The sequence below is a fragment of the Amia ocellicauda genome, chromosome 6 (assembly GCF_036373705.1).
Source record: "Amia ocellicauda isolate fAmiCal2 chromosome 6, fAmiCal2.hap1, whole genome shotgun sequence".
Taxonomy (NCBI): Eukaryota; Metazoa; Chordata; class Actinopteri; order Amiiformes; family Amiidae; genus Amia; species Amia ocellicauda.
The window spans coordinates 21,219,792-21,240,398 of NC_089855.1; the positions used below are offsets into that span (position 1 = coordinate 21,219,792).

Genomic DNA, 20,607 nt, shown 5'->3' on the forward strand with positions numbered 1-20,607 from the left:
TATTAACTATGAACTCTTCCACCACATTTAAATATGAAGAAATATGTCTTTAATTTTCTCAACTCAGCACCCAGTTTCGACTTTTAACATTCATAATAGTTGAATTTGAAAAGCTCCCTCTAAATCTGAAAATGATAAAGTAGAAGTTTTTATTTGGCTGAAAGGCCAAGTAAATGGCTACAGCTAATGGCTACATTAATTCAAAATAATACGATTTAAGATTGAATACAGCCTTATGTTTTATTTCAACAATATTCCTTTTATATTGGCCTGAAATATGAATAAGGCTAGCATAAAGCCATACCTTTAAAATGAAATGTTTTTTCCTGTAATAATGTTATAAACACAATGGAATATTCTTTGTAATTCAATGTATTTGCATTTGAGCATTAACAGCATTGCCAAAACTGATTTAAAATTTGAGGCTACATATGACAAAAAATAAATAATGAATAATTCTTTCAGGAGAAATACAAAACAGTTACTGCATACAGGCCTAGAATAAACCCTTTTTTTGGCAAATAACTCTACTTTCTTCTCTCTTTTTTCACTTGGACCTAACAATCTTTTACTTGATGAATTATGCTCTTGAATCAAGAGGCAACACTGTCCTCAATTATATTATTGTTACTGTAAATCTATTATTTGTAAATTAGTTTTCTCCACACTGGTGTAAATGGATCAAAATAGAACCGCTGAATGATATGTTACAGTGAAACTAATGGGAAGGTCATTCTACACTACAATGTTACCATAAAATTATAAAATGGCCACTGGCAGCTACTACTAAATACAGCATACTTATATTTAGAATGTGTCTACCAGTGTCTGGAAATGCCAAACTAAATCAAGAAAGTAAAAAAGAGTCATTGTGCAGATCCCCACGCCAAAATAGATTCTGCAAAGTAAAATCAAATATATAAAGATAAATGTACTGAATCGAGCATTTCAGACACTCCTCTTGTTTTTCATATGCCCTGAAGCGTATGCATTGCCTCAATGTGTAGCTTCTGCTTTCAAAAAATCATAAAACAAAAAAACAGTGACTTTTTATTACTTTACATTGCAGAAATTTTTCCCCCTGTACTACATTACATTAATTAGAAAATATAAACAGAGAATCTATGGCCTAGCTTCTGCATTTGTTTACTTGCATGGCATATTATTAACTTCAACCTGTCAAATATATATATATGGCATGTCAGTAATTGGCAGAAAATTGAAACATGAATTCCAGTGTTCTCAAGTGCAAATAGCTACCTGCTAATATCAAGAATGTGCAAAAGTATCAGATGTGAGGTACTGAGTTGGAAGAAGCAAGCTATGAGAAAGATCTAGCAACTAAAATGGTCAGCAGAATGTTTGGATATATATGTAGTATATTGTTTTCAGTTTTGTATTTCCCTTCAAAAAGGATTTCTTTGTCATCTGAACCAGAAACTTAGACTCTCTTGAGGTACAGAAATGCTTTTCAGGTACAAATGTGACAGGGTAGCAGTACACTCTTTGAAGAATTGAGGGCAGAACTTTAATCTTAAACATCTTGTTTGAGTCAATAGTTTAAAGTGAAGTTGTTTTTGCAGCTTTTTGCAGCTGCAGCCTTGTCACTTAAACAGCATAACAAGAATGTAAGGAATGTTAAGTAACCTGCCACTAGGTGAGGACATGTTCTAGTTCTGCATTTGAAGCATGAAAAAGATTTCCATTTAATTTTAATACTGACCTGTTTTCCACAGCAGGGATTATTACAGTTAATTGTTCATATGAAACATTTTTGCTCTAAACAAGAGAATAAAAATAAATTGGGGAATTAGTGAAGCCAATTTAAATTTGGAATTGGATAGTAATGCAAAATTATTTGGAATGCATGTATCCAATAAAAAATAATGTTGAGTCCCAGCGGAACAAAGATGGCGATTCTAGTCACTGAATAGATAGTTGGAGAAATGTAGTGTAATTTGAATCAGACCCTACTCTCCTGATCCAATTAAAGCTGTCAAAGTCTTGACCAAGGCTGAGTTAGGGATTAGGCCACTAAATGAGTGAACCAAATGGAGGAGGGAAGCTCATCCGAATGGCCCTTATCCTCATGAAAGAGATCTTATAGGGCTTTACAGGATGATAAATTTAAGAAGACAATGAATACCAACAACAAAATATGCAAAGTAATGGAGGGATTCTGTCATTTTATTTTTAAAATAGACCAACAGACCATTCTCACACCTAACACTTATATTCAGCTATGTTTTCCTGACATGTTAGTATTCAGTTTTCTAGATTAAATTATGAATTGAAATGTTACACGAATTTAAACTCATTTCGATCATTTATATCAGTCACAATGTATTTGCTAACTCTTTAGAAGACAGATTACTGCCACAAGAAGTACACTTTACATGTTTATCAAATTCCAGCTAAAATGCAAACCTGATACTTCTGAAAACTATATTTTTAGTTTACAATTCGTAGAAAAACATAGCTCATGTTTCTTTATTGGATATATAACAAAAACTCATATGTAGTGTGCAGCACTTGTCATGAGGTAATGAATATTAAGTGGATGGGATATGTGCATATGACATCATGACCTACTGAACTGAAAGGCTTTTCTTCTTCAGAAGTCATCAGTCTGTTTTGTAGATAACATTTTCTTTTCATATAAACATCAGCCCAGACTGTGTAACATTCAACAGGCAATGACTTAATCTGACTGATTTCCTTTCTGTTCTCAGAGCTAGCTTAGGTCAAAGGATATGAACAGATGACATTGGCAATAGCACCACCCTCAACTATTTGATTAAATGATATAGCGTGATATGGATTTTAGACACCAACATATGTATGAGAAATGGATAATACTGAATAGTATAAAAAGTATTTTCCTGGTCACAGTGATGAATGTATCTTAGATGCTACTGCACTGTTTTATTCAAATACAATTTAGCTTGCCTTTGATTCTTTGCACCCTGGATATTCTTCTTTTACTGTTGCATATCATTGGGATTGGAGGCATCATATGATGTCTGGACACACTAAATTATGTTAAAATTCAAAATTGTGCTTACCTATAGGAGTGTCCTGTAAATACTTTTCAGTTTAGACAGTCTTAGCAGATGGTTTTTATTGATCCCAATCAATTACTGCTAACAGAAACGGAGGTTTGTCCAATTTGTTCAACCTAAAGTGGTTCTAAATATTCTAGAGGTTTATATTAAGGACACATGTTGGCTCTCCAGTCAGAGTACTGGGGATTGCTTCACTGACTACAATCCAAGTGGATCTTAAACTGAGGTAGTTTGTCTGGTTTATTAAAAGGTGATGAGAACTCTGTATGGTTAGGTAACATGTTCTTATTTGGCTTAACTCAGCACAGCTTCTGAATTTAACAGTTGACTGAATTTAAAAATGCTGAACAGTATCATTTGTTTTTGAAATAAACACCCCATTTTCCTGTTAGAGTGTGTTGTCGAGCTTGTAATTATCACTGATGTCAATGACTCAGCACTAAATTTAATTTAATTTGGACTGTATCTGAATAAAAACGTGAACCAGTTTCCTACTAAAAGTGGTAAAGTGAATGTTTCTTTTTAAAAATAATTAATTCTACAAAAAATAACTAATCTAAAAATGTGGTTCATAGACTGATCTCAAACACTCAACAACAACAACAACAAAATACACTATTTGTCGATTTAATGTCTCAACTTTTTGGTATTATTATTATTATTTTAATTCTGCACCTTCGCTGTGGAATGGGTTTTAGAAAGCTTTTTTTTGCCACAGCAACAAAGACTATTCCAGTTGAAGGAAGATTTTTTTTTTCCTCTGCCACTGTCTGAAGAGCGACTAGTTAGAACAAACAGTGACTTCTTTTCACGGAGGATCAGCAGGGCATCAGGAATCAGTCACAGGCAATTAGTCAGCTACAGCACACTGCACGACATTCACACAATGTCATTTTCATACACTGAGGAGCTCAAAATAAAGCCTTCCACTTTCTGCTCAGATGCATTGCAAAGTAGAGGGAAAATTATACATGAAGTGGGAGGTTGATATAAAGCCGATGTACCAAAATCGCTGCATGTTGCTTTCGACTTACCAGCTTTAAACTTCTGGAAACCATATTAATCATTTATCTGAACAAATTCCAAACAGAATCTAATTTCAGTGTGTATCCTGTGGATCCTCAGAACAGAACCAAGATAGGAGTAGCATGCCTGCTTAACTAATAAACAAGGAAACTAAATTATCTTGTCTAAATGGTGGCTGTGTGTTTTTTAATACAGCTTTATCAATGGGACAGGTTCATCTCCTCTGCTTCCGACAAATTCCTTGATTACACATTTCCATGTTGAGGTTCAATTAAGGGATTCTATTTGCAATACTTTACATCAAAATGAATAACTAATCAGACACCATTAGTTTTTGTTCAATTTGTGAATGCCTTTCAGGAAGGTTATCAATATGCAGTTTTTATCATTTTCAAAGTTCTCTTCTGTAAAGCAATGCAACACAAAGATTAGCACAGTGTGTAAGAATACTACATTTCAAAAACAGTCAAACATAGTATGAATTCGTATTCAATGGTTAAACAAATATTGAGTAAACAGAGAAAAATATATAAGGAAATATATCAAGGATTTTTTTTTGTGAACGAAGGTTAAGGTCACTGAAGAGCAGTTTTTTGTGAAGAGCTTGGAAATAAAAGTCTTAAAATGTGTTTATAATTTTGCTGCAAATAATATAGTTCACCTTTTAGTTACTGCAAAATCTTTGATGTGAAAAAGTACTGGACTAATAAGTGTTGAATGAAGAGACGTCTACATTCATTAGCTGTCTGCCCGAGAAGTGAGCTAGGGAACCCAAAATAGCACTTTTTTGAATTCTTGAGAGAGAACACATGGGTCAGTGAACATAATAAAAGAAAAACTTCACAAAGCTCAGTGAATGGATCCATGGACAAGAGATGAAGCAGAAAGGAAAATATGTGAATATGCTTTGTTTTGATACACAATGAGACAAAAATGTGATATTAAATTAAAAATATTATTAGTATTCCTACTCCTCCTTATCCCCCTCCTGCTATACTACAACTACTCCACTTCACCCTCCTCCACCTACTACTATACTACTACTACAACAGTTAATAGCTCACATAATGATTCTGAACTCTTATTCAAAGCACAGAAAAGTGGGCCTGTATTAGTCAGATATAAGATATTCACAAACACTGTAGGGATTCACATTTGTTTGGCCAACCAGCTCTCCCCAGTTCCTACATTAAAATATAACTCATACACCTCTGTTGACAACCATCTATTTAATTCAAACGTGATCATATTTCCATATCTCCAGAGTTAACATGTTATAAGGATTCAACACCATTCCTTTCTCTGATTAGTGTTTTCCTGTCTTTTTGTTTTGAGAAATATTGTCTGCATAACATAGCTTAAAATGCCTGCGGGTTGTTATTTTTGAATATCACTTCTGAATGGCTAGTCATGTTAGCTTCTACTACTGCCTAATCAACTACTTTTTGAAAGTTTATTCAAACTCTGAAACTGTTTATTGGAACAGCTGTGTTTAGAATGAAATGATGCAGAACAGAAAGTCACAGGAAGTTAATACCACTAGAAATTAAGTTGATTTTTTATTTTGAAAAAGGTAACATGGTACAATGATTTTGCAACATGCATGAAATATTTCACTTTGCCTTTTACATATTTTTGCTTCCTAGATGCTCACCTATTGATAGAAACCTTATGATCTATTACAGTTGATCAAATTGTATCAAAATGAAGCAGTTTCACTCACTTTGTTTTCTTAGGTTTATAGGTCTCCATCATCAAATGATATGTTGTACTGCTTGTCCCATTCCCATTGGGATTCATTTCTAGTTAAATCCCTTTAAGCTCTAGAAAGCATTTGTAATTATTAGCCAATAAGTTTAAAAAAGAAGTCCAACACAGTATCCACAGCACAAAGATTGACAGCTGCTTTTCTTATCTAGCAGTACTGTTATTATTTTAGTTTAGTTCAATACTTTAATTTAAATGAAGAGGTCTTTGCAGTGGAGTGTCTATTTCTTAAATGATGCATTATGTTTTTATTTTTAATGCTAAAAGAAGGACAGCAATATTGTATCTGCCCACAATGGTGCATAGCAGTATATCTGATTCTACTATTTATTTCCCTATCAAGTCCAATACATGCCTCAGCATCAGAAAATCAGATTTTACTGGTTACCCACTAGTTACAACACAAGAGAATGATCTTCATTTGTGCGGCCTTGATAACCACTCAGATTGAGTAACCAAATGTGCTTTTAACTGTGCTTTATGTTATGAATGCATTCACCCAAGACATTGCAAGGTTGAAATCTTCTTCTCAGATTAGCATTTAAGTCTGACAGATGCTACATTATAGGCCATCAAAACTCATGCAAAGTTTGAGAAACTATGTATCATTTTTAAGGACGTTTCTTTGAAGATCTGATTCAAGGCTGTTTTTGTGCAGGTCACTAGGTGTACTTCATGACTGAGCTTTGTAATAATGCTTCATTATTGAATAAAACAATTATGTGTGCAGATTCTGATTCTGATTCTGGCCCTAAACCTTTTAAGACAGATAGATATGTGTTACCTGCATTAACTTGTGGTGCATGAAACTAGAGCATGACCAGCAGACACAACGCCATTTCTTTGCTGCAAAATGACTTATGTAAAGGGTCTATTGTTACTGCAGCAGCTTGATCTGTGTATTAATTGACTAACACAGCAGTCATCACATTTGCAACTAAAGGTCTTTATAAGTATGGCTGGAGGGGGTAATTGTACATCACTGGTAATGCTGGAAAACAAATTCTCCAAACAATAGGCCAATTCTCTCTCCTCTTGGCTTGCAGCTGTTTAAATCACACTTAATCTTGTGGGCAAAAGTTTATGTATTTGCCCTCAGAAGGAGGCAAGAAATATAGTCAAGAAAATGAAAGTCTTCTTAAATGGTAAAGTTCTTATATAGTCTGATAGTGTTATAATAATGTAGCATAGATGCAACTTGTGAAGGAAACTAGGATTTCAATTTAAACGTTAAGCCTATATTGATTACTGATGTGTTGATAATTAAACATTAGAAAATATAAGTTATTGTTCTCATGTTGAGATGGCTTAATGGAAACAATAACATATTAATAAAGGACAGAAAACCATACACTCTGAAAATGTAAGGTTCTTCAGTGGTTCTATTTAGAATCAGTTTATTTTCATTAAAGGGTTTGTTTAAGAACCGCGAGGTCCGTCGTAAATATAACATACATTTCTATCATATTAATTAAACATATGATCCATAGAGGACATTTCATTCTATATCTATTTTATCTATTAAAGATTAATTTTATATCTATTTTATCTATCTGTTATATCTTTTTAATGAACATACTGTTTTGTTGTGAGAATTCAACCTGAAATGAACACAATTCCCCCCCATACACAGGCCTTTTATGTTTACCTGGGAGTGGAGCCTTTTCAGAGACAGCAAAGGTTAAGCTGCAACCAGATGCCGCATTTACGAGCTGGAACCAGATGCAATTGTACGTGGATGCTGAGAATATAAATGAAGACCACAGTGCAATTCAGTTTAGTAACTGGCTTTAAGGGATACACCACATACTTGGGCAATGATTTATGTCCACAAGCAGGCAAGAGAAGCAACTCCCATTGCCAAGAAGTTGAATATTTACTAATGAACACTAAGAGATGTTGCCCCCTGACCGGCTGACCCCAAGGAGGATTCGTGTCACCCGGCTGAGAGTCAAGTCAAATTACACATTAATTTTCCAATAAGGTCAAAAGCTAAGAGACTAAATGGAAATGATCATTATATGAAGCAGGGGGTGAACTTTATGATATTGCAGTAATTCAGTGTGGCTCTAGAATTGGCTCTAGAATGCAATGTCTCATAGGGACAGAGATAAAAGCTCAACAACACCAAGGCTTTAAGACCAAACAACTGAAATGTAACCAAATTTAAGAAAGAGGGAATAGTTGCAAACACAATAGACCTATAAGTACCTAATTATGCAGTGCCTGGTTCAACAAAAATATTCTTCAGAGTAAAATATATTCAGACCATCAGTGTCCATCACAAAACAATTATACTGATATTTCAAATGTTTGAGTCTTATATACCATACATTAACAGCAAACATCTCCAAAAAATATTGTCATGACATGGGATTTGGGTTCAGTTTTTTGTCTTCACCTAAAATTTAAATAAGGAGGAATTTATGTTGTTCCACAGAGGAGACAATTGTTTCATTCACTGACTGACAAGCTAGACATCAGTGGGATAAAGTGCTTATGAAATCAAGCTTACCCTGCCAGAACTCTGAAAATACCTTGGGGCATGGTCAATGAAGACAAAAGACTCCATCTGAAACCTTCTATTCCCATCATCAAATTCACATAGGCACTGAGAAACACTAGCTCTACTTATAGGCAGCTACTCTGAGAACAAGGAGAGCTCGCAAAACATTAGAGTTAAGTGTTTACTTCAGAAAACCTAATGCTGACATTTTGGGTTACATTGGTTTGTTCTGTGCATATGTCATGAAATAGTATACATTTTCACATGAGTTACAGGAGGTAATGCTTAATGCATATGAAATATGAAAGTGTATTTAGTGGTTCGCCGACTCAAAAATATTGCAAAAGGCTGCTGAGTTTAAACCAACAAAATGAATAAACCATTTTTTAAGAAGTCCTAATGCACTCTTTGTTATTTTTCTAGTTAGACAGGAGATTATCAACCGTCAAGAATATACAAAAGTGCTTTACCCAAAGAGTTTTAAGAGTCAACAAGCCACTTGAATCACTAAGACTGAGCTAATGATAATACATATGGGGGTTTGAGTTATAAAGTAAAATGAGTTATTGTATGTACAGAGATTTTATCATTTTGAAAGAAAAAAGAACATGTATTCATGGAAAAGCCAAATATAGCTTTTGAAATTAGATTAATGAAGAATTAGAAAATGAGGCTTGTATGCCCCAAAACTGGCACTCAAAAGTTGGAGAGAGGGGATGCAATCTCTTGGTTTCTGGCTCACATAACACGTCAATAACAAGTTGACAAGCAGATCACAAGAAACTCTTAGTTAACAAAAAGAAGTAAAAAACTACAACCTTTCAGTGCAGACAGGCATGTTCAAATCACAATGCATCATTAAAAGGTCAAGGAGGCCATTTTCTGGCACACAGGTGCTCTTAAACCTCTCTAAACGTCAGCCAATTTAGTCCAAGGTGTCAGATTTGAGTACTTTAAGCTTAAGCAGGTGTAACACTATCTGTTTTTGTTCTGGTGGATCCACTGGACTGAGTGTGCCTAGGTGGCCTATAGCTGTTGCACATTCCTTGCTGTAAGGTTTAAGTTCCTATGAGCTTATTTTCAGACAACAACAAGCCAACAAGCCTGGGGATTTTATTTCATAACAACCTATTGATGCTGGGGTAAATAGTATGTTATTTTCCCTCTTTACATTGCCTCCTCCTTGACTGTTGTTAGATTTGTATCTCATTTTAGTGCAGAAGGAATATATTTCTGTCAGACATTCTCTACACATTAAGCTGAAAACAAGTATTGATTTGCAGTCTCTTACACCAGCGCTCTTCTATAAAGGGGTATAAAATCCTTAATCTAAAAGCCTTTATTCAGTGTTAAGGAGGAAAATGGTCTCTGAGTCTGGGAAGTGGAGTCATTAAGAAAGCAGGAAGAAAATGAAACACTCAACAGCTCATCCATAAGCTCAATATAATCTGTTCTGGAACTGTTTGTGGTTTGATCTTTAGCATGCTCAAAGGTTTTAAAATATCATGAAATTTGTTACAATTGTATTGAAAAACAAAGCAAGCAAAACCCCTTATTTTAATTGAACAAATTGAAGCACTAGTTGATCATTATATATTATTATTTTCAATAATATTTCCTATATATTTTCAATATATAATATATATTTTTTATTATAGACTATTCAGGTGTTTGTACATGTCCCGGCTTAAGAAGGACATACACACGTTATGTTCTCTATAACAGAAGTAAAGAATATACTCATGTCTGCAACAACTATGAAAGGAAACTTATACAAAAGGAACAGAAATTGCATGTCCAACCTGTTAGTGAATCTTGGCACACTTTAATTAAATTTCACTGAAGGCAGCTTGAGCGTGACTGTACAAAATAATTGTTATGCTTCTATAAAATGGATCAATGGATGTATCTATTGATGGTTCCCGTAATTGCATGGAACATGCACATCCTTTAACTGCTGCAAACAAACCTAGTCCAATATGATTATTATTTTTTTAAATAAAAACAAAGCAAAATAAATTGTTATCTTTTGTATACATTTGCTTTATCTTTTCTTATGCAAATTTAACTTAGTACATTTGCCATTGGATTTTTGCACTTTTAGTGTTGTTCCTACAGGTTCATCTGGCCTTCATTGTACTTGACTACATTGGAGTATAAGTTCTGGATATACCATAATATGAGTTTCTAAGGCAGTTTTACTGTAGTACACCATGGTTTACTTATGATCCACTATAGTAAAGCACAACTTTTGGATTTATGAACTTGGCACACTCATTCCTAATGGTATGAATGAAAATTTGGGATTATTTTGTTATCTATAAAAATCCTCCTGGTATGTTTACTGTCTCTGTTTTCTAAGCTATGGTTGCAACCCTCTCTGTTTTCATTAATTCCTTTTTACTATCATAGGTATCATGGATAATGTGTATTCCTGTCAATGTCAGGTCCTTAATTGATTGTATGTTTCTTTTTTTCTTTTTTCTCTTTAGCACTTCTGTGACTATAGGGTTCTGGTATTGACACCCCATTGTTAGTGTGCTGATATCTTTGACTACATTTGTCATTCTGTTAAAATTCAATCTGATTTGCCTTTAATCCAGCAATTTACTGACTATTGGTTTGGTATTGTTAGCCTAATGATCTATGTATTTGTTTCTGTCAATAATTTCTATATATTTGTAATTGTAATTTCTTAACCATTGCCATAACTAGTAATTGCATTTGTCATTGTCAGTTGTTCAATTAATTTGTTTTGTCTCAGTATAGCATTTACTTGGCAATTGATGTATGTTATTGTTTTTCAATTTAACTATTTTATTATTAATTTATAGTTATTTGGTTGTTATTGTAATCATTTAACCATTATTCGTATTATTGTCAATTACAGTTCTGTTTTGTTAATCAGTTATATGAATTCATTTGTTCTGGTCTAAGATAACATAATTGCCAATTGATGTTTAATGAAGGTGTAGTCAAATGATTACTCAATACGTTTCACCTGTATGCATTGCATTGTGTGAATTTGTATGCTACACAAGCACTGATGAAAGCTTGATTGCTGAATTGGTTAATGCTGTTGTCACTTGAGCACTTCTAGCACTTACACTAAGAAATAAAATGTGGTGTATATGATAATACATTTTTTTGATGACTTTGTTTCTTCCTAAATACAGTGTGGACAGGATTTGTCTCTCTTCATCCTATTATTCATTCACACACCTGTAATGCAGGATCAACCATTTTTTGCTTCTAATTGTTTGACTTTGTACATTTCTATTTTTAAGAACCACAATAAAACCAAGTTGTGAAAGATGCAAAATCTTATAATAAATGTGCCAAGGTAAACTTGAGTATAGGCTGCATAATCTGCAACTTTAAGCTTTAAATTATTTTCAGAAAATGATCAAACATAGTATGTCCATTTGTAAGTTTTTGAAAATCTATCAACAATACACTTTAGCATGTGGATGTCAAATGTCAATAGAATGTCTGTGTATGTCTAGTGTACCACTTATCTCCATTTCTGAGAAGTATCTTGAATTTTAGGGACATCAAATAGAATTCTCAAAAGAATGAAAGGATTCAGAACTCAAAAAGGATAGACTGAAGAAATAATGAATGAAAGAAAAGTGAACGTTACCAGCTAGATAGTTTTTATAAGCACTGATAAATGAATTTGATATTTCAGATCAGAAGATGCTCTGTCCTCCCATTTGTTGGGCAAATCTTTCTATATTATTGTAGAACACAACATTCTTTCAGTTAAAAAACAACAACACAAGGCTTGTTTTATGCATTTGTGCTTTTGTAACCAGTGAACCACTGTGTCAGTGAGTCAGTGAACAAAAAGGCAGCTTTCAAACTGTTCACGCTTCTTCAGTGGGATCATTGGTCAGGCTTTCATGCTTTTAAGCAACATTTTGTGAAGCATACTATGAAAGCAAGAAACTTTGGATTATTAATGTAGTATTCCCTCATTCTTTCTTGGAATTTGAATTTACATTCCCAAAATAACATATTTTTCTTAGAATTGTGTATTTCTCTTTTTAAAAATAAAGTTTTCAATGTTTCCCTCTCACTGTGGAACAGTCTTTACTCCTATTATGTTAAAAGGACAGTTTTTAGTTGTTTTTTTTAGACACTCACAAAGTATCCGTGACAAATGCAAGTGAATTCATAAAAGCATTGTATTATAAGATTATTATTATGTGTGACTTAAGTCTGTTGTAGTTAGCCTCTCCCAGACAGGATTTGCTCTCACTTTACTAATTGAGTTAAATAAATTTATTGAGTAACTGAGCTTGAAACACAAATGCACCCAGGTTAATGAGAAAATGATTTATGATATGGCCCATTTTAAAGTGAGCACGGTAAAAAGTTATTGAATTCAAGCTCATTGGAACATAACTGATGTCTGGTGTACCTCAGGATTGGTATCCAATGAGCATACTGGTGAATCATTAATCTAACAGAATAACTAAAAGTAAACTTCAAATGTGGAATTTGAATGGAATATAACTGCTTCCAAAACTTTACTGACATTCCTGCTTTACACTTCTTACTAACCTTTTATTTGTATGTTTACTTCATTTACTGACTATAACACCTATTCATGTAGTATTATTATTTTATTCCAACAAATAGTTTAAACTTTAAAACCATAGTGATTTGTAATGATATGGGTGTTTAGTGGTGAAAGTTATTTTAAACAATAGCATGCTCTTTCAAATTCTCGTGGTACTTGTTTCTCGGTTAATACAATGAGTTCAATCATTTTTACAGTGTGGAGAAAGTACAGTAATTGATAAAAGGAGGCATGGCTTTAAAGAAAAAGTCAAGCTAGACACTTCATCCTTATACCTCAAGAGGTTCAAGACAACTCCAAGATAGATTTTTATTTTTTAACAATTCTTCATTCGTTTTAATGTTTTAACAGCATCTGGACAGGAAGGGGGAATACCAAAAAACAAAACAAAAAACAGATACACAGAATGGAATATACAATTATATAAGACTAAAGTAACTCCAAGACAGATCACCTCCTAGTAGGACACTTTTTCTTTGGTCGGGGTTCTATAAAACATGTGACACCTTCCTGGCAGGAATACTGCCCTGTGTTTCCTGCTACCCTCACAGCTGTGGACAGAGCAAGGCCTTTGCTGAATTAAGGTACTGGCTTCTTTAAGACCACAACAGACAGACAGCACACCATCAATCAAGGTAAAACATCTGGTACTGATGCCGTGTTGGCAGCAAATCATGGCAATGATCTGAGATTTCTTCACGTGGAAAATAGAAAAAAAAAATCAATGACAGGTGAAGCAGTCATTCCAATCTTTGACTAGACTCTCCATCCCTTCAGGGCCCCTAGGTGTGATTACTTAGCAGACTTAAGCTAACTTTTCAGTATGACATGTATTTTGTTTTCCGGTGGAAGCAGTGATCTAATTGTGCTCTTCTGAATCATAGAGATTATCCTGCTACTGGTACTAAACTATTTATTTGCAAGTCACTGCTTAGTCAAATTAAGCAATAGATGACTGTTTCATTAAAGCTCTCTATGGAGTCCAAATGTATCACCTTTAACAAATAAATATAATAAGAACCTTTAATAAACAGTTCGACTGCTTCCGCTGATATACAAATAACATTGAACTTTGGTAATTTGATCCCAGAGACAGAGAGGAGGCCCTAGAGATGATCCTCCATACATTTTCCTCAGGATGCGTTTGGTAGGAGGGGTCAGTTAGCAGCAACAGAGCTGTGATTGATCTCCCAGCCCTCCAGAGATAAAGTCTTGGTCTAACATGATGATTCGACCTCAGTAGGAGTAGTTTTGATCTCAGACAAGACTCGCATCATCCGCACATCATGCCACTGAAGGACTCTGGGCACCCACCAGCCATGTCCTCCTGAGCATTTCATATCCGCTAAGGTAAGGCTTTCATACGTTACCGTCTAACCAGGGGGGGTTGTAATTTTTTTTTGTAGCTGTTTTGTAATTGCTGTAGGTAATGTTGTATTCATGGTCAACATATATATTTATGTCATGCGTAGTATGATAGTTTAGGGATTTCTGTGCGTTTCTTCATATGTCATGATGATGTATTAATGTTGGCTATGTTACATTATTAATTAAACATGGAAATCTGATGTAGACACTTGTGTTTTGGAAACAATTGACGGCCTCTGTTGTATGATAGTTGTGTCAATAACAAACATATGTTTCAGTAATTTAAAGAGGGCTGAAAGTTAAAGGAACTCCCTTATAATATAGTTATGTATTTTAAGCTTTGATGTGCACCCCATCTTTAATTTGTAAATGGTAAATATTGATGTCATTTGTTGTAGTGCTTGTATTGATCATCTTAGCAGAAGCAATACAAAATAGTCATCCAGTGATAGTGTTTGTGCAGTTTAAATAGTGTAATCTATATTTAAGTGCAATACATGAAAATAAATAATTACAACCATTAGGTAAAATCCACACCAAAACACAGGCAGCAAGTCTGTGATAAGGAAAAAGGGATTGTTACAGCCTGTTGCAGAACAGAATTGTTCTTATTGTTATTGTTATCTTATTGCTATCGTCTACTATTACACATCCTTTATTTTGATCTTCTTATCATAGGTTCTTTCTGGAATTAAAACCACATCCCGAAAAACAGAGATTGCAATCTGCCCCCATTCGTGCAGAACACACAAGCAGCTGTTCTGAAGATGGCAAAGATACGGCTTATGACGTCCCTGCTCTTGCTGGTGCTGGTCGAGCCCCTGACGCTGCCAGTCTCTGCCCAGAACCTGGATCCGACACCGAAACCCCAAGGCGGCAGGCATGCTCTCAGTATCAACATCTCCAATGCGCTGCCTGCTCACAACCATCCCAAAACCATGAAGCCGGGCGGTCCCAGGCAGTTGCCGCCAATGTGTTCAGGACCCACTGAAATCAGGGATACTTTTAAGTACATTAACACGGTGGTCTCCTGCCTGGTGTTTGTGGTGGGGATCATCGGCAACTCCACCTTGCTGAGGATCATCTACAAAAATAAATGCATGAGAAACGGACCGAACATCCTCATCGCCAGTCTCGCATTGGGAGATCTGTTGCATATTGTGATTGATATACCTATAAACGTGTACAAGGTGAGTTTTTTTTTTTTCATGCAAAAAGTACTCTCCTATTATGATATGCGCATCAGTGTATAATGAGAAGTTTCTTGCTAAAATACCGAGAACTGATGGTGTTCTTTGGAACAGGTGTTGCAACAGTTACAAATTAGTATATCAATGAAAATTCTCCCACTCCCTCAAAAAAATAAAAAATAAAAATAAAGACAGCTTATTAATCTATCAATTGATCTATATACAGCTCTGGAAAACATTGTGAGACCACTGCAAAATGATCAGTTTCTCTGGTGTTACTATTTATAGGTATGTGTTTGGGTAAAATTAACATTGTTCTATTCTGTAAACTACTGACAACATTTCTCCCAAATTCCAAATAAAAATATGAAAGGAATGGAACGGCTGCCATACCTGTAGAGATGCTGATTTAAGAAAAAATTGCAGTGGTCTCAATTTTTTCCAGAGCTGTATACACACATATAAATATATTCGGGATGAGCTTTCGAGTTTGTATAAATTAATGTGGGCTAACTATGTTACATTATTTATTAAACAGGAAATGTGCAGTTAAAAATCGCATAGAATCTGAAAATGTGTTTTGGAAACAATTCACAGCTTCTGTCGTATTATTGTTGTGTCCATTACATACGTGTGTATAAGTAATTTAATTTAATTAAAGATGTTTTTGTTTTAGAATCAAAAGTAGTTTCATAAATGGTAAATGTTTACAGATTAAATTATTATTATAATGCATTTCTTAGCAGACACCCTTATCCAGGTATGTGCTAAATGGAGGGGGTCATAGCAGAAGTTGCAGTAAAACAATAGAAGTGCTAACAATACATTAGTACATGGAAGCATAAGGAAGTATAGTTAAATAAATTGAGTAATATCACAAGTGCTGAGTAGACCACTAGATCAGGCTGCTGTATTACAAGTACAGTCTGAACAGATGTGTCTTCACTGGATGGTGGTCGAGGACTGTGTCGTCCTGACCTCAGTGCGAAGGTCGTTTCACCACTTAGGGGCGAGGGTTAAGAAAGATCATGCTCTGTGGAAGGGAAGTGGAGTAAAGGGAGTTTTCTGGTGGCCTGGAATGGTCTGGAGGGAGTTTAAGGAGAGATGAGAGTCTGTAGGTAACTAGGTGCCGTCTGGGACAACAGTAGGAAAGAGTGAAAGTCTTGAACTAGATGTGAGCCAAGATTAGGAGTTTGTGAAGGGAGTGGCGTAATGTAGTAGTATGTGTGAACTGAGACAGAGAGAACACCAGACGAGCAGACGAGTTCTGGATGAGCTGGATGGGGCAGCAGATGCAGGCAGGCCACCCAGGAAGGAGTTGCAGTAATCCGGGGGGGACAACCAGGGTCTGGACAAGTCTGGTCTGAGTCACGTAGTTGATGAGTAAGAAGCAGATTCTGTGTATGTTGCCCAGGAAGAATCGTGTGTCAGAGTGCAGATGTGTTGGGAGTATGACATAGTGTATATATATCTATAATTATATATATATATATATATATATGTGTGTATTTCCTTCCACAGCTGCTAGCTGAAGATTGGCCATTTGGAGTAGAGATGTGTAAACTCATGCCATTTATTCAAAAATCATCTGTTGGGATAACTGTGCTGAGTTTATGTGCACTCAGCATTGACAGGTATGTTAAAATGCTTACCATATATACTATTTTTGAGTATTTAAAAAAATACTAAAAATGGGTATCATATGAATGTTAATTAGTAAATATTCTTTAATCCACATCTAGATACAGAGCCGTGGCATCTTGGAACCGTATCAAAGGAATTGGAGTTCCAAAGTGGACAGCAATAGAGATTACACTGATATGGGTGATATCATTTGTTCTAGCAGTGCCTGAGGCTATTGCTTTTGATATGATTGCAATGGATTACAAAGGAGAGCACCTCAGAATCTGTTTGCTGCATCCGATGCAGAAATCACAGTTTATGCAGGTAAGAAGACAGGGTACATGGCATTTATTTATATATTTGATTGTTTACATAGGTTGGGTACATAGGTTTCTCTGTAAAGCTGTATTTATTTGCTCTTAAAACAAAACCCAGAAAAAGTCAGTGTGTCTTGTGCAGTGAGTCAGTAACTAACATGTTTTGTTTTTTTGCTCCACTAGTTTTATAAGTCTGCGAAAGACTGGTGGCTGTTCAGCTTCTACTTCTGCATGCCCCTAGCGTGTACAGCCATTTTCTACACGCTCATGACATGTGAGATGCTGAGAAAGAAAAACGGAATGCAGATCGCTTTAAATGATCACCTTAAACAGGTAGGAAAAAGCTTTTGTTAATTTCACTTAATGTATCCCCAAAATATTTTGAGCCTTTAAAACAACTATTCATTTATTCATTTATTCACAGAGGCGTGAAGTGGCAAAGACAGTTTTCTGTTTGGTACTTGTATTCGCTCTTTGCTGGCTACCCCTGCACGTCAGCAGAATCTTGAAGTTAACCATTTATGACGAAGAGGACCCTAATCGGTGTGAATTACTGAGGTAAGAAACCAACAAATATGCATCTGTGTTACAGATATCTCCCAGCTTGTGGTATTTGTGAAAACTTCAACCTTGTTAATTTCCTTTTCTTCTACTTCTTTAGCTTCTTCCTTGTTCTGGATTATATTGGCATCAACATGGCTTCCGTAAATTCTTGTATCAATCCCATTGCACTCTACTTGGTCAGCAAGAGATTCAAAAACTGTTTCAGGGTAAGATCTCTTTTCTTCTCTCTGTTCTTGCTCATTCAGGTCATTGTGCATCTAATGTGGGACAGCCTGTTGCAGATTAAGCTAATTAACAGCGACATGCTTCAGTCTTTCTGCAGAAAAGAAAGAGCAGGGATAGCCACTTTAGTATCAGACAGCAAATACCAATATAATAAAGAAATGCTGTACAATATTTTATTTATGTTCCTTTCTGACCCACTGTACAAGCCCATTAACCCCCCTCACAATTGCAACTAACATAATTACAATGTTTAAAGTTGTGCTCCTGCAGATCCCTCCTAGTAGTGCTCATCTGAGTAAGTCCTGCATTTGTAATGTGATTCAAGAGGGTGAACCATGCCTCAGGGACTCACAGATCCCTAGCCCCCCCATCCCACACACCTCACCACCCCACAGTGATCACTTGACAACAGACTGCCATGAGACACCATGCTGAGATCACTCAGGCTCAGACTGGCCTCACAAGACTGAAGAGCTGGGTTATCAGATAGCCTGGTGCAGTGGGAAGGTCATATGGTGTAAATATATTTTTTCCCTCCTCTCACATGTAGATTGTGCTGAAGAGCTTAAGTTGTTATGGTAGATTGAAAGGAAATGAAAACAAAATTAGTATTATGTAGTATTCTTTTGAATACTTTTTTTTGTTGTCGTTGCTCTTTTTTGTGGCCAGCGTCAGTCTGTATGATATCTGTGGTGCTTACAGTCTGCCTTTGTTCCCATCTCTTCCTTCTAATCAGTCGTGCCTGTGCTGCTGGTGCACATCCCCAGACATGCTGGCCCTGGATGACAAGCAATCCTGCATGAAGTCAAAAGTCAACGACCGCGCCTCTGAACAGAGCAACTCCCGCCCCACAAACAAATACACCTCCACCTGAAGCTGCTTGTTCACAAAACACTGATTTAAGCTGGACTTCTCTCAGCTGACTAAAAAATTATTTTTTTATCATCACAAGTATGTTTTCTCCCACCTGGGAAACCATGTGTGAAGGCACTTAAGACAGTGACTGTTTTAATTTTTTATGACTGTTTTTGTAAAGAAACTTCATTTGCATTTCATATCTGTTAAATGCACTCTGATCGGGCACCCCATAGAAATAGGTGCTTTCTCTGGGAAAGGAATTTGGAGCCTTATTAAGAATTAATGTTGCGTTAAGGCCTCTCTTATGAATATTTCAAAGCTAGATGAATCAGAGATGGTAGCCAATTTGCAAGAAAAGATCGCTAACATGTTTGACAAACTCTCATTTCAGATTAATACAAATTATTACATCATCAATCAATGAAAAGCTATGGGTCTTAAGGGTCACATTTTTATTACTGAATATAACTTCCAACACAATATTTAAATATTGTGCTGTTGACCAATTCATTTCAATGCGCTTCAGCTGCCTTCATTTTCATTTCCTTGTTATTCTACGTTGCCCCCAGTCTAGGAAATCATGGATATGTTTCAGACTGTCCTGGTAAAAGCTCATTAACAAATCTGTTGCAGAAAGACTAAATAGGAGCTTTATCTGAGTAACAAGTTCCCCATTTTAATTACAATGAACTGACTTTAATAATAGTAAACTTGCTTTGTTATGTAGCATCTGGGTAACTCCTTATATACAGAGCACAGCACGAGCTACAGCTGTATAAGGAAGACTCAGCCTTGTTCCATTATTAACAGCCACACTGTTTTTACATACATTTTCTTTAAACAAAGTGTTAAAGAAAACTTAATGGGCAGGTCCCATGGTTAAGATGTTTTATGTTTCTAAATAATAAAAAAATATATCACAAAAAAACAGAACAAAGAAATTATAACTTGCCTGGCGCAATGTTTGTATTATACTGTTTTTTATGTTACTTATGCCTTATGATGTGAATCAAGCTTAATTTTGTAACCTAAAAAATATCAGAAAACGTGCTGAGCAATAACTGCTTTGTTATGTTCATGATACTGCATTCATGTCGATTCACATTTTAATAGCTATAATAGTTTTACTACTGTCAATCGGTGGGCTTTGAGTAGCTTAGTGTGGACAATGACAATCACTGCATTCAGCTTGATTTTCAGCTCAATCAAGAGCTACACATGTATCAATATTTTATTGCATGAAGTGCCAGTATTTAATAGCTTTCAATATTATGAAACACTGTATTATATTAGCTATGTAAGCATTACTGTACATATTGTGCATACCTTTGTGCATTCATAAAAACAGATGTTTGTTTTTTATACATATATAATTTAGTAAATTTGTTTTTTATTATACATTTATTTGTATGGCTTATCACTGAAGGATTATAGTACTGTTGATGATTTATGCATTCTAATTGTAGTCATGAATGCCTTTATAAATTTGTTCATAATAAAGTTCTAAATT

At 35.2% G+C, this 20,607-nt stretch overlaps 1 protein-coding gene across 1 annotated transcript; it reads left to right on the top strand.

Annotated features, from left to right (window-relative positions):
• Positions 1 to 14,164: 14,164 nt before the first annotated feature.
• Positions 14,165 to 20,607, top strand: LOC136751228 (endothelin receptor type B). The gene is made up of 8 exons (XM_066706658.1): positions 14,165 to 14,302; positions 14,999 to 15,510; positions 17,032 to 17,144; positions 17,253 to 17,457; positions 17,634 to 17,783; positions 17,875 to 18,008; positions 18,112 to 18,220; positions 18,976 to 20,607. Exons 2-8 carry the CDS (start codon positions 15,088 to 15,090, stop codon positions 19,111 to 19,113), a joined length of 1,272 nt encoding a protein of 423 aa, XP_066562755.1. The 5' UTR covers positions 14,165 to 14,302; positions 14,999 to 15,087; the 3' UTR covers positions 19,114 to 20,607.